This window comes from Acromyrmex echinatior, chromosome 1 (genome assembly GCF_024713525.1).
Source record: "Acromyrmex echinatior isolate Ae372 chromosome 1, ASM2471352v2, whole genome shotgun sequence".
Taxonomy (NCBI): domain Eukaryota; kingdom Metazoa; phylum Arthropoda; class Insecta; order Hymenoptera; family Formicidae; genus Acromyrmex; species Acromyrmex echinatior.
In genome coordinates, this window is record NC_141852.1 from 5,171,465 (window position 1) to 5,187,259 (window position 15,795).

General features: G+C 29.3%; 3 protein-coding genes across 9 annotated transcripts in view; all 3 read right to left on the reverse strand.

The window, feature by feature from the left end:
- LOC105147404 (uncharacterized) overlaps positions 1 to 3,044 on the reverse strand; it is a 30,400-nt gene extending 27,356 nt beyond the window's left edge. Inside the window, exon 1 of one of the 2 annotated variants that reach the window (XM_011058387.2) lies at positions 1,843 to 3,044. In XM_011058387.2, coding sequence (XP_011056689.1) covers positions 1,843 to 1,897 — 55 coding nt within the window. In that variant the 5' untranslated portion in view covers positions 1,898 to 3,044. The remainder of the gene's footprint in view (positions 1 to 1,842) is intronic. The other variant, XM_087413804.1, reaches the window with a different exon arrangement.
- A 4,346-nt stretch (positions 3,045 to 7,390) lies between these two features.
- On the reverse strand, positions 7,391 to 8,130 carry mRpL55 (mitochondrial ribosomal protein L55). Its single transcript, XM_011058411.2, has one exon. The coding sequence runs from the start codon at positions 8,128 to 8,130 to the stop codon at positions 7,804 to 7,806; it is 327 nt and encodes a 108-aa protein (XP_011056713.1). The 3' UTR covers positions 7,391 to 7,803.
- Positions 8,030 to 15,795, reverse strand: part of Ctns (lysosomal cystine transporter cystinosin) — a 30,010-nt gene continuing 22,244 nt past the window's right edge. For 3 of the 6 annotated variants that reach the window (XM_087412872.1, XM_087412870.1, XM_087412865.1), the window contains 5 exons: positions 15,531 to 15,650; positions 14,675 to 14,963; positions 14,473 to 14,575; positions 9,637 to 9,758; positions 8,030 to 8,131 (listed from right to left, as the gene is read on the reverse strand). In XM_087412872.1, the coding sequence (XP_087268998.1) occupies positions 8,127 to 8,131; positions 9,637 to 9,758; positions 14,473 to 14,575; positions 14,675 to 14,963; positions 15,531 to 15,650 (639 nt within the window). In that variant the 3' untranslated portion in view covers positions 8,030 to 8,126. Of the gene's footprint in view, positions 8,132 to 9,636; positions 10,285 to 11,958; positions 14,004 to 14,472; positions 14,576 to 14,674; positions 14,964 to 15,530; positions 15,651 to 15,795 lie in introns of those variants that run through there. The other 3 variants (XM_011058382.2, XM_087412881.1, XM_011058386.2) reach the window with 3 other exon arrangements.

The following is a 15,795-nucleotide window of genomic DNA, read 5'->3' on the forward strand; positions in this document are numbered from 1 at the left end:
ACAACGGTTAGTCCGGTAGTCTGAAAAATATACTTAAAAAACACGTCGCCACTGACCTCAACATTTTGTTGCAACTAGGGAGATATTGTATGCCATGAATGCATTATCGGAGAAACAAAGGCGAGAAACAATAGTAAGGATCTATCAAAGTATGACTATATTTATAAGTCTTAGACGAGACCGTCTCTCTCTCTCTCAAATTAAACGATTATGTAAGCTATTATCTTTAGTAATTAATGACAAGAAAGTTAAAGGAAAGAAGAAAAAGGAGAATAGTAAAATAAATAGTGCACTTATGTAAAATTAATTAATTACAGCGATAGACATTAGCTATCAGACATTAATTCAATTGATTTATTAAATCTTGTTGAATTTATCGAAACTTTTAATGAAGTATTGATAATATTGCTGTGACATACATATTTACAGGATTAACGTCGGTATTTTTAATTTCTGACAAGTAAATTCGGGTCACGAATATATGCATATTTAAAAGACATGTCATTTAGATGCATGTGACGCAAAAAGAGATATTTAAAAGATATTATGTAGAGTGACCGTTCAAATAAATATCAATGAAAACATTTTTAAATGTTAAATAAATATTATAATAAAAAATTAAATAAGATATTCATTAAATTTATTCATTAAATGAAAATTTATTTATTATATATTTTTTAATCGTATGTATTATTTCAACTTGCTTTGTAAACTTAGTTAAACTTTAATTTTAATATTTTAATAATATTAAACCTTCGCTGTCACACTTGTTAAATTGACCCTAAAAATCTTGAAAGTCTATATCTCTAATTAGAATATATCTCTGATTAGTATAATAATCACTCTTTTATACAACAATTTCACACTTTTTTTTCTAAAAATAACTTCCTTCATTTCTTAAAATATGTGTATCTTTTCTTGGAAAGCAAACCATTGCATTGTCTTTTTTAAAAAATGTTGTATGTGTAGAGTATAGCTATAAACTTTTATCAGAAAAAATTAAAAATTAAAACGATTATAATTTTTTAAATAAAAAAGTTCATAATTATTTTCGCAATTTTTTAAAATAAAAAATTAAAATTAAAATCTTTATGAAACTGCTGTATTTCTTTATTCTACAATTTAAAGCTCAGTAATTTTTTTCTTCTATTTCAAAGAACAAAGATTGTAAATATAGTAAATTACTGAATCGTTTTTTTATTATAATTCTGATGTGATCATTACGGAACTTTCAAGAGGACCATAAAGGATTAAAATTAATTTAATGTTATTTATTTGTATGTTATTTATTTGTATTATAGAAGAACCAAATAAACCTATTTTTATCTGAGTTATAAAATCAAATTGTTTTTTATCAGTAACGTCAAATCGTGAATTTTGTTTCGGCAAAAATGAGAACGGAAAATATAAGACTTTATTTATAAAGTCTTTTTGTTTATAAAAAGTGTTTGTGTTAAGAATCATTTATAAAATTTTATAGATAAAAAATGAAAAATTCCTATTGTTCTTTACAACAAATGTTTCCTTTTCTATTTTTAACATTGTTAATGTTATAAAAAAGCAAATGTAAATAAGTATTATAAGATAATTAATAGACAATACAAAATTATTGCAAAACCAAATAAGTCTAAAAGTTTTTATCTTTTTTAATGGGTCCTTAAAATATTAATTAAAATCTAATAATTTAAAACTTAATTGTTTTCATATCTGTTATTTATTTAGATAAAAATTACATATTTATACAATAAATGTTCGAAAATGAGAAGTTTTGTTTTCTGAAAATTTAACTTTTTAGACTCGTTTGGTTTCTATGAAAAGCTTCTGTATTAAAATATTGCTTACCGATAAAACTGGTCCATCGTAATATCCAAAGAGTCAGAAGAAGTTTGCCAATCATCTCACCTCTCTGGATAATCCCGGAAACCTCTTTAAAAGTCCACCATTATTGTGAATGGTCATAAACCCATCGTTCGACGGTAAATCGCATTAGGAAGATGTCAAGTGTGCATTCTGACGTTATCTTACTTGGCGTTAAAGCCGGCAAGAAAAGTTTCTATGTATTAAAAAAAAGAATCGATAAATCGTTCTTTTTTTCGATCCGATTTATTTCTGCAAGGCCGATCGTTCATTTGTTTTTCTAGTATAGCAACATTAAAAGATCGCCACTGATTTGTTAGGAATTTGTTCCAAGTGATAGTTCTTAGGTGATAGTTCTAGGTCATGCTATCAATGTAAGAAAATTAAAACGTAAAACGTGAGCGATTTCCTCATTGTGGATATTTATTTTGTGGTCAGAGCTGATTGAGATAGAGACAGGAAACGCTACATCGCGGTTTATTTTATACTTGTCGACTCAATCAGCCGTTTGCTTTCTCCGCCGTGAAAGAAATCCGGCTCCAAATTCGCTTCTCTTGCACAAGTTTGCTGTTATTAGTGACGTTCCAACATATCCATAACGAACGCACGGATATTCTGTGAGGAACCAGATTTCACGTTTCTCCAGTTATTCAGTTCCGAAACGTGTGACGAAAGTTGCGATGACTGAACATCGATTGTTGTCTCACACGATTTCTTGTCTCGAATTGTTCCTTCTTTTTTTTCAGCAATTTCACCAAAAAGATAAAAAGTTCGTTCGGAATTAATCTCTCGAAACGCCGTAGCTCACAACGTGATTTTTTTTTAACAGTACGATACTTGCGCGCGTTGAAACGAGGAGAGAGAGAGCGAAGCCGAACGTGCGCTGTGTACGCGAGCAAGGTCTGCAGGAGCACGAGAGTTGCTGCTGCCTCGTGGCCTACTATAACAGAACTGACTCCCACCGTGGTGTTACGCTGTCTCTTTACCTGTCACAAGCAACGAACGGTTTAGTAAGACGACGACCGGTCGGTTCCTCCACTTCACAAGTTCTTCACCGTTTTAAAAGACGACACTGGGGAATCGTACCTTGAAACTAGAAAGGACACTCTTCATAGCTTAGAAAATGACGTGAAAAAGTGCGATGGGTAAAAGTTGAAATTTAAGCCACTGATTAGAAATCAAATACAACTAAAAATTAGTTATTAAAATTTTAGTATCTTTAATTTTAAAAATATTTCAATTATCAAACTCATTGTCAAAAGTATACGAACAAACATCCAATTAACAAACTCATTGACATAAATGTAAAGTAATAAATATTATATTAATATAGTCAGGATTTTATTTAGGGAAAGGCTAAATTAAAGTTAAAACTTTAGCTGAACCTAAAGGGTAGAAAAAGGGCGAGTGGATTATTGGACTTGTTTTGTTTTATATTTAATTTAGTTTTACATTTAAGTTTTATTTTTAATTAATTACTGGCAGATAAATCACAAAGTCACATATATTAATTTATTAATTAATTTTATTTTTCTCTTAAGATTATAAATTGATTCTTTGAAGAAATTTAAATTTATAATACTAGCCATTTGGAATTTTCAGCTTTTTTAAACTTTCACCTCCAATTCTTTCTCCTTTTCTAAAATTAATTTCTTGTCAACTCATTAAATAGTCCGTTTAAGCGTTTTTGGTTATTATTGTTCTTTAAGATTTGGCATGGTCCTTCCTCCCTTCCCCCTCCTCTCCTCCATTAGCTACGTCCATGGATATATTGAATTAATGTATTTATATAAATTTAAGATGTGTTTTACTACAGCTTGCAGAAAAGTAATATATCAAGAAATACTAGCACAAAGTACTTGATATAAAGTTTTAAAAAGCATTAAAAAAGTTAAATATAATCTTGAAACGTATTTTTTAAAAATATAGTTTGTTTAGCATTTTAAATATTATCAAGAAAACATCCTCCTTAGAGATTTCCAACCAGTTGCAATGTAATGTTTGATCAGCATTTGATAATTTTGATAGAAATAATTAAATAACAGAAATTGGGTTAAGAAATACATAATAAGCTAAATAAGTTAATAAATAATCAGGAAGCTCAAGCCTTGTATCGATGTAATTTATGTTTTTTTTTCATCTTGATTTCTTTTCAATGTAATTATTGGAAAGTTGATAAGATTTTAATTAGTTAATCAATATGCGTATAGGTATAACTATAAATAGATATATTATGCATAAAATCATGCACAAAACATATTCATAAAATAAGGATATGAAGTGATAATAACATTTTAGTGATTATTCATGCAAAATTTTTAAGATTTATTTTTTGTAATTGTAACATAGAAAACTTTCCATGTAATACAAAATAAACAATGTAACATGTGTACAAAACAATTCTTACGATTTATAAGCTGACATTCAATGTGTCAAGATAAGCAGTGGATAATTATGCAAAAAGCAGATAATACTTCATGTACTATAATAAGAGTTTCATATTTTTGTAGCTTTATATATATATATATATTATATATATATATATATATATATATAAATGTCTCTAAAAGGGATATAAAATGCTCAAGATAAAAATTAAACTGTCATATTTTTATAATTTAAATATTAGGTGTTGGAATTAATTCGTAGCGTTTTTTAATGAAAGAATGTTATTTATTTCACATGAGCATTAAAAAATACATTAATGAAAGTACTTCCCATCACTTGTAAAACGCTACGAATTAATTCCAACACCTAATATATATATATATATATATATATAAATATAAAATTTATTTAATAAATTATAAAAATATGAAAATTTTAATTTTTTTTTATATAACATCAAATAAAAATCTTCGAAATCTGTTATAATAAATTTTTGTCAATTTCATGTAATGATATAAATTTTTGTTATATTATATTTTGATGTTACATTTCGAATACATTCTTAAAAAAGGAAACGTTTATTAAATATGATGCAGTATAATATCATCGTAACGTCAAATACATAAAAATTATAATATTTCAAAATTAGCGAAAATATTATAATTGACGGAGAAATTGGCGATTGATAATTAAATTAAAATAGATACAGTATTTTCTATTAAATTATAAATTAATTATTATGAAAATTGTCGTTGAAGGTCACGTTAATTGTTCTTCTTAGTTAAATATATTTAGTTAAAAATACCCGGATATCATCAGTAAAAAAAGATAACGACTTGCTTAATGTTCTGCGACGTCGCCAATTGACATAATTGATCCTGCTGTGCTAGTTCAAACGTCTCAAGTAACATTCGTTGTAATAAAACCCCAAACCATATCGGCGGTGCTATCGTATGCTGAACGCGTTACAGTATATTCGACGACCTGTATATCCCCTGTGGTTGCTTAACAACAAATTTTCTCGCTTCTGTCGCAACGATGATTTCACCGTGGCCGAAAGTACTCGCCATAATTATTCGGATCGATGCGCCGACATGTTAGATCACGCTTCCTTTAATTTTTACCAAAACAATACATACGGTATGATGAAAATAAATGCATTTATCCAATGCGATTCAAACGCGTTATGCAATAATTATAAAATATATGTTGAAATATATGCCGAAAAATATGCAGTAACGTGAAAGAAAATGCTTGAGAAATTTTCAAGATCGTTAAAACAGATATAATAGAAATTAAATGAAAAATGAAAAAATTGATTTACTAATTTTACATTACGAAAAAAATACATTTAATAAAAAATTCCGACTTGAACTCAGACTTACGCTTTTTTCTTTTTATTATAATACTATTGGGAATAAAAAAAAAGCAAATCTACAGCTTATCTGCATCACATTATGCTACTTACAATATACTACAGTGATGGAAAAAAAAATGTTTATGAAAAAGTACAAAAAAACTAGATAGATTGAGACAAGATTTAAAAAATTCTTAATTTTTCCTAGATATTTGTAGTAGGACGTAGAGTGAGGTTTATTTGTCTTAGAAATGTTTAGTTTTTCGTAAATATTCATAGTGGAATGTAGAGTGTCGTTGTTTGAAGGCGAAGGATTTTTTGATTTTTCAAACAACACTATTTTACGTTCCACTACAAATATCTATGAAAAATTAAGAATTTCTAAGATCTTGTCTATGTAATATTTTTCGTAAAATTTTTCCGCTAGGATACTTTATTTCTTCAGTGTTTGGATAAAAAAATCTATAAATACTAGCCAATTATATTATTGAAAGACAGTAATTACTTACTTATTTTGAGTACTAAGAGCACAAAACAAGTGACTTTAATATTTAAAATAAGTAATTAATTACTGTCTTTCAGTATTAGATTTCTGTAAAAGAACCAATTGCTAGAAACATATGAAAAAATAGATGGGAAACAATACTTAAATGTTTCTGTGATCGCTTCATTGTAGACAAGATATTTCTACAAGTTGATGTATGTTAAAAACGGTCAGCTACAGCAAATAACAAACAAACTGCTCGATTGCTAATAAGCTTTACAGCTTCCGTGCAGATACTATTCACTATTCGATGAGGTTGTGACAAATTTGCAACACATCTGCCACATCCGCCTTTCTCGAGCAAAGCTGTTTTTAATCATCGATCATAATGATTCGCGCCAATCCATCACTTTCGCTTGCCCGCGCCTTCACCGCGACGATAAGACTTTCAGTCCTTGCACGTCATTGAAAGTTCATCCGCCGTTTCGTCGAGTAATTATTTACGGTTAGCGTGAGGACGACGAAAAGTGCGTGCTGGTGCGCGAAGGTGAGAATCGGAGAAAGTCGTCGCGGAGGAAATCGTTCTAAAACAAACGACATCGACGTCAGTCATAGCGAACCCTCTTTTGTCACGCAACATATCATAGAAATGATAAGGCACGTGTGCTACTTGCGCAAAAAATATTCTATCGTTTAATGGCCGGTAATAAGTCGTAATCTCGAACAAATACTGTCTCCTGAAGAATGTCATGCTCGTGGTATAAATAATATAAATGAGACAAATGATATAAATGACAAACGTTATAAATGATAATTGGATTTCTTTTTATCAGTAAAAATGTTCAATTATCTGACGTAATGTAAGACAAACTCAAAGAAACCGTAAAATATTAACAAAATGCGATGCGTACAAATCAAGACGACGAAATTCCATTTAACCTGAGAAAAGGAGCTTGTTATAATTTGCCCACATCCGTCACGTGTTACGAGGAATTTCACCTCGCCTGGCTACAAAGCCCTCTCATGCGGATGTGAAAACAAGTTTATTCAAACGATTATTGCCCAATGAGAAAGGAATATTATTCGAAAGCGGTATGGAGTCTGTAATCGATTCGATTTCCGTGGCGTATAGTCTACTTTCTTTTGCAATACAAGTTCAAGGTCGTTTTTAATAAAACTCAAGGAATTATTACGTTTATTTCATGCATGCGTATAATTCTCTTTATATTATGAAAAATATGTTTTATTAAATTTCAATCGATAGCGAGAAAGATGGAATGGGATAGGCAGAGAAGTAATGACCATTATATCTTCGCGTTATATAGAATTTTATTTTTTATGCCTTATATCGTATTATTATATAAAGATTGGAAATCTATGTTTATACGAAACATCGCTTGTATCAGCTCAACACTCATATGTAACATGTTATATTTTATCATAAGTACAATTTATAGTACTGTTCAATAATTACAGAAATAATTAAACCTATTTGCTATTAAATTATGATATATTTTATATATTTTAGTATATTACAAAGTTTACAGTAATGTCTACTATGAAGGAAACGAATATATAGAATTATCTATAAACATTACATTAGACAAAAAATAAAATCTTTTAGAGATTTCAATGAATCAATACATATTTTTACATAAATAACATTTATAGTACATTTATAGTATATTTATAATACATTTCAAATGTTGAGACGTAATCACTTGTTAAAATTGAGATATCTATTCTCATCGAAGTTATCCTCCAATTCTTCGACTATAACTATTTTACTTTTCGGCTTACGCATTTCGAGTCTCTGCTTCTGTTCGGCCTCTGTAAGTTCCGCGAGATTCAGCGGTAGAACTATTATCTTCCGCGGCTCATGATACTCGATCTCTATACTACTCCCGTCAGAAAAAACGAGTGTTGTAGGATACGTCCGTTCGTATATTGGTCTGTGCTTCTTCGTTATCGCCGCCGTCCAGCAATTAAAACTTCTATGCAAGACAGTCGCAGAGTTGCCAATTCGTGCGAGCGAAGTGATCATTCTGAAATAAGGAAGTATTCCTGTAGCTTACAAGGTTATTAATATTATCCAAAATATAAATTCATTTTACATTTTGCATGATAACAAGGCGACTCAGATCAAACTCTGATTAACTTATTTATTGATTTTATCTTTTAATCTTATATGGAGAGCTGACAGTCGATCTAGTGGATTCAATTATATTCAATTATATTCTTTATGTTACATTTGCAAATTTGAATTACTATTATTAAAATAATCTTAGTATTCAATTTTTTTTACGAATGTCATTTTAATTTTTTGAAATTAATTAATGCCTTTTAATAAACATATATTAAATAGATCTTATAAAGTTAGTGTCAATAATTGTTACAGATTTTGACGTTACTCCTTCAGAGGGTTCGTCCAAATCATTCACAAGTATAATTTGATTACAAAATAACAATTCTAAAATAATATTGGAGATAACTATTATAAGTTACAATTTCAAAAAGCAGTCTTGTCAAATACAATCTTTTCTTTATTTATCATACGATGATTAAAAAAATATATTTTATTATGGTGAATTTGATTACTCGTACTATATCGAATTAGTGCATTAAAGGTTATTTTATAAAATATCTGAATGCAATGGCATAATAAATAAAATGATAAACGTATGTCATGTATGACAATGAATTATACATGTATATTCTTGTTAAATAACAAGATAACAATATCAATATAACAATATTATTAGATTTTTAACCATTTAAACTGTTCATATGCATTTACTTTCTTTACTAATTTAATATACAGCAGCATTTAATGTACACTAATATAGTGTATATAGTAATATAGTATACACTATAGTATAGTATACACTAATATAGTAATACAAGTAATTGAATTCACTATTAAATACTTCACATTACACAATTTATTATCCCTATCAACACTAACTTAAAAATAATACAACATTAATGTTATAACTTATTAACTTCACATTTAACGATGTAACTATTATGTACAATATATATTATATTACATTTCTATTGTCGAATGTAAAATTATAACATTGATCTATTATTTTATACCTTTTATTATCAATGTAAATTAATTTTGATTTAATTTATTTTTTATCTTCTTTTTAATTCTAAGAACTATACCCGTTTCTACCAATACAATGTGGATTAACTTTAATCTCGATTCAATTTGCTCTCATCTTTTTTTTTGAATTGTTACAACTAGAAAAAGATAAAGAGTTAGTTGAACAAAGATTAAAATTAAACTAATTGAATTAGAAAGGGATAAAGAGTAAATTAAACTGAGATTAAAGTTGATCTAAATTGATAAAAATAGATATATTAATTGGTGTTTAGACATTTTTTATAGGTTATGTCATCCATGCTTGGCAATATTGAGCATAGTGACACGTTATTTATTTGATCATTCAAAGTTATCTCACACTCATTAAACACTGTGTTTACATTCATAAAACAACGAGAAAACCTCATGGAGAAAACCTCCCGATGAAACAAAGCTTACCTGCCGAGACTATCGACGAGATGAGCGACTTAATGCAACGACTTGAAGCTCTGCGCAGTTGAACCATCGGGACGGTCACATGGCGTTCAGGCGCGGCGAATGAATGGCGACGACTGCGCGCGCTGCCATACAATCGAATTGCGATTATCGAAATATGTTTAAAATGAGCGGTAATCGACGCTACCGATCCCGGCAGTCTACGCGTTTCTTTCGGTGCGGTGTACACACACGGGTGGTGGGTGCTTTTTGCGTGCGATTCGTCCTGAGAGGAGGCTCGATCGGTAGAGTTTGGCAATCGTGCGTCTCCACAAGACGGTGAAGGAGGTGCCACGACTGCCGGGAGAGACTGCGGAAGATTTAATTTGATTGGGTAAGTCAATCCTCTTCGACCTTGGTTCCGATCGAAGAGCGGGAGGACGTGAATAGCTATCCACGTCCTCCTCCCGCGAGACGCAAATGGGATATCGTGCGTGTGCCGTACGACGAAGAGAAGAGGGTGCGTTGCGACGAGTATTACTCTTAAGCGTTCTGACAAGGGGACGATGATTTTGCGATGTGATAAGCGACTTTTCGTATTTTCATGCGCTGTACGCGCCCTCGGGCTCCTCCTGGCAATGGCCGGTCAGCTCGGCATAGTCCGCGCGATTCCTGCAAGGAAAGGAATTGCGACACATTTTTTTAAGCACATTGAGAATGGTGAGCGGCGATCACGGAGATTCGTGATCTTCCGGCACGCTCGGGAAGAGGGGTGGGGGAGAGCACAAATCTTCCAAATATCATTAAAACAAAGTGTATTAAGCTGATTAGTAGAATTAGTCGAGTTAATGAACTGGAGGTCGACTATGATCTCAGGGCTTTTAACTAGGGACCCTTTGATCAGAGACTGCTTTCCTCTTAGAAAATACAATTGACAGATATCGTTCTATTCTTCTTCGATGTTATGTATCAAAGAAGCAATAATAATCCAATTCCTTGAATAATAATATATTGTTAGTTTTAACTTCCACACGTGTCAAAATTAATCAATTTCTGTAGTTAGTTTCAAAGTAACCAACATCTATATTAACGTACGCACTTAGTAAATAATAAACTAAATTATTAATAAATTATATGTAATAAATTTGAGTCAAATTTAATACACAATACATTTTTTTGAGTTAAGGCTATCACACGTAAAAGTTTTAAGATATCGCCAATCAATCGAGCATTCTAAAATGGTAAGACCGTACTTTTGGTGATAGGTAGATTTGTTCACTTTATAGTTACAAGTTTTTTTTACGTTTTATGATGGAAGAAAATAGGTGAAACAATTTAGATATGCAGTAGTCGATTTGATTACAATCAATCAGAATTTGTCATAAGAATTCAAAAAGCAATAGGATAAAATTAAATTGGACAGAATTGAATCTAGGACAGAATTTGATTTACGTTTGTTAGATTCAAATTGTTTAACTTCATTGTATTAATTAAATTAACAATATATTTAATAAGAGCAGTGGCAAGCTATAAAAATGTTTATAAATAATTCAAATTATATAAGTATAATTGGACATTATGAATTTATCAGTGTTGGTATTCATCGAATAACACATTGAATAATGGATAAGATAATATTTGTGTCGACTATCTCTTAAAGGAAAACAATTATAGTCTGGCCATGAGATAGCATACGTATGATTGGTCTAACATTTTTTTGTCAAATCACATTAGTCAGCGCGAGATAGCACATTTCTTTTTTTTCTCTCGCATCATTGCAGAATGAGATAAAACATATCAGTCGATTTTTTATCAAAAATGCTAAAATGTCTCTTGTCATGGCCAGATTTTGATTAGAAGGTCTTTATTTTTAACTAGTGTACCGCAAAAGATCTCCAAGTATGCTGCGAAAATTTAAAAAAATGTAAAAAGAAGTAAAAAAAGCGAATGCGGTGATAAGTAAAAAGTATTTTAAAAATTGTGAAAACTATCTAAATTATATCATTTACTCTCATTTTAGTCAACGCCAATCGGGCGTTCTTATCAACTTTTAATATAATAAAATAAAAAAAAATATTGGAACTTCACTTTTTCTGCATGTTATTTTGACAGTATCTGATAAAAAGATATATGCTAAGCGTTAAAGCGAATTGAAAAAAATTGAAAAATCTTAAAAATTACAAAAGTAAGCAAAACTCCCTAGATGCGCTGATCAATAAAATTATAAATTATCTAGTGAATTTGTCCACTTTTATAATTTTCATATCATTTCAAAATACATAATTCATTCCCTAGATTAATCCTAGAATCAAAATGGCCAATTCCTGGCAGTAAAAAGGGAGAGAGTTCCGGATGGGCACTGGCAACTTCATTTTTATTTTATCGTTACAGATCGTTTAAAAGATATGTACAAGAAACTTCATCTGCATATACATATTCATAATCATCCGACATGAATAGTTATTACCTCGATTATTACACATTCAAATAAAATAGCGTTATCTGAAAAGAATTTTAATCCCTCTCTGTTCCTCAAAAATCCCTCGCATTAATTTCGCGATTAAGCTCCTGTCGTGAAACTTTTCAATCGATTCATTTATTTATCTTGGGGATAACAAACGTTACATAAAAAAATAACGGGGCTTATATTTACCGATGGAATCTTTTAGATGTTATTGTTATGCATTCGAAACGAGAAAATGAAGATATCCCAAGCAGCATCATGTACAAAATCGGGATATAACGTCATTAAGTCGTTTTTTATAATTGTCACGACTATGTCTTGTACACAAATAAACAAACTATTTTATAATTATTGCAATATATAAAATAGTTTATTTAATAGTATATTCACTTATGTATATTAATTTATTCAACTATATACATTAATTTTACATATAAAACTTGTATAGTTATCATCTTCACAGTTGCAACCTCTGTATTTTTCTCTGAGCATAAACATTATAACACAAAAGTTTTAAAAAACTTTAAGATGTTCCGATTGTGGACATGTGCTGTCTGAGATAGATGTTTATTCCCGGATTAATGAAAATAAAATCACACAATTTCACACATTCGACACGGAATGGCACGCACAAAATCGTATTTGGCACCCAAATCTATTCGGACGATTATTCTCCCAAGTTATAGCTATAAAATCGCCGCATTTTTTTTACCACCGTGCAATTTACAAAACTTATAACAATTAAATCTTTTTAATGCATAATACAACAATAATAATAATAAACGCGTACATGCCTCATGCGAATGATCAACCCTTTTTACATTTATCGTACGGCAACCAAATAAAATATAACGTTATATTATACTGGGGATGTAGTATAACGTGTCAATATCACATTAGTATTTAAAATATCATCTGTAATTATGTTGGGTGGGGATTTAGTTTGATGCGTAATAAACAAATGGGACCGTGTGAAAATAATGAAACTTCGTATCGAGATAAATATTGGCTCCATGAAATATTATTTTTATTATAACAACGTCAATAATAATTATTTATTATAACGTCAATATAATTCTGATTCTTTAACTAAAAATTTAACTACATTAAAAAAATCTTCCAACATCCATATATTATTTTCTTTTTAAATATATTTTATTTTATATTCAATGTAAATACGATTCTTTATTTTATATAATTTATTTGATAAATATTATAAAAAATACGTCATTTATTTGTACAAAATTTCCCGTAAGATTGCACCATTCACCTCTTATTTTTATTTCGATACTGTTTCAAAATTCAATGATCGAATTATTTTTTATATTAATAGATAATAATTTTTACTATCTTGTTAATTTAAATTCCTTTAATAAAAAATCATATTTAAAATAATATTTAGAAAAAATATAAATATTTTCTGTCATAACTATGATATTAATTCATATATGTTTCGACTTAAAATTAAATAAAATTTATTAATAAAAATTATAAAAGTAAAAATTATTTATATTGCAGATACACGCAATATACAAACCTTTTACTTATATAATTTTTTAAAAACATATTTTTTATGAAATATTTTCACAAATATCAATATTGAAAAGAAAAAAGAATATATAAAAATTTGCTTATCTTTTGATATCGCGCATGCTGATATATTCATTTTGTACGCATTTTAAACTTTATATTCTATTCATTACATCCTATGTATATAATAATGATAAATGAGAAAATTCGTGCAAAGATTTATATGAATATATAAAACATCTATATAAAATATGAAATTATATAAAATATGAATCAGGAAAAGATTTTAAGGAAGGGAAATTAAGTCCTCGTCGAAGAGTCGTTATATTCTGCCATTCAGGTCAATCATCTTCTCATCGTTATGTCTGTAAAATCAAAGTCTTGCTCTACGTCATATCTACAATTACATAACTCACTAAATAAGTAAGACGAAATGGCATACATATATATGCGATTAAAGAAATTCAATCATAAATGGGTATTCTATTCTCGAATTAATGTTTAACATATTATCTCTCATTGTGTATAATATTTATACAACTAAATGTAATTAGAATAATACGAATAATGAAGTATCGAAGTCCGCTGTTATATTAATAGTTAAAATCATGCAATTAATAATGCTTATTATTATAAAAATATTACAATACAAAAAAAGATTAGTCAACATCTCCACTTTCTACATGCATGAATCTTAATAACATAATCTTATAAACATAATTATTAAATCTTATACAAAAGCTTAATTCGCAAAGTATTATTTTTATTTTATTATTAGTATAGGTTCAGGATTTCTAAAAAAGTTATTTGATAAAAAAGATTGGATGCAAAGCGTAAGCAATATTAAAACATGCATGTATACATACCTGTACAAAACATAGTGCTGAATTAAGAAAAATACATCAAATGCCACAGAAAAGAATCCAAGACCGAATTTGGTTGGGTCTCCAAAAATACTCTCCCAATCATCTGAGATAAAAATTTATGACGTTAATATCTTATAAACATTAGTTTACGCTTTCTATATACAAGACGAAAGTAAGTCTAATTGTATATTCGTATGTTTACCATAGTTATAAGCGTTGAGTATCATCTGTAGCATTGATAAAATGCCACCCGTAAAATCTAAAAATACATTTCCTATACTCCAGCCGACAGTGGATTTTCTCCTATAATTGTAAAATGCTTGCGGTACGTATTTAATAAGCGTTACGCTAAGCTTAACATAGCTACAGTAGTAGAGAAAATCTAGCCATTGGATTGTCTTCACGGAAGATAATATCAAAGATATTAATATAAAAGTCGCAAATATCCCATGGATAATACGTGCAGTCGTTGATACTCTTTGATTACCAGTCTGAAGTAAAAATAAATACGATTAAATTTTAATTTCTACAAAGCTACTTTAAGAGGATCCTAAAGAGTCGTCTATATTACCAACTAAATCACATAATTTTTGTATAACAAATATTTTTTTCTCGTGTAATACGTATCTGATGAGGTGAAGTTTATGCCAAGAACGACCAAAAATTTCGAAATTGTTTTTATTAATTTTTATTAATTATATTTTTGATCATTTCTTAACATGGCGTCTCAAGCTGTCAAGTCATGACAACATTTGCTTGATACGGAAGTTTTGCATCTGTACTTACGAAATAGTAATGCACAGATACAATAGTAGTTTGCACGAATAAATAACGTCGAGTTCTTAGACTTAGACGCTTTATCGCGATGAATTTATTATACGAAAATTGAGACACGAACGTGCAACTGCGTGTATATGTAGATTGCGAGAGATATTGGTGTGGTAGTATATAAAGATATGTCGCTCTCTCTCTCTCTCTCTCTGGTAAAATAGCGATCTCTGACTTCAGGCTTCACTTTAGGATCCTCTTAAATATATGTTGTCTTTATGTTTAGTTACCTCATAAATAAAACATTGTCCGATGACTATTATACTAGCAAATACTGCATGTAATGAAAAAAATATATCATTGATTTGTACAGGATTCAAGCCTTTTGGATATCGTTCGAAATATTCTTTCTGAAAATATTTTAATAAATTAATTGATCGTCATAATACGCGCATTTTTATTTCACATTCTTACTACAAATTATTTATTTATAAAAATATCTCAATGGTAACGCTCTCTCTCTCTCTCTTTTATTTTATTACAAGATGTAGAAAC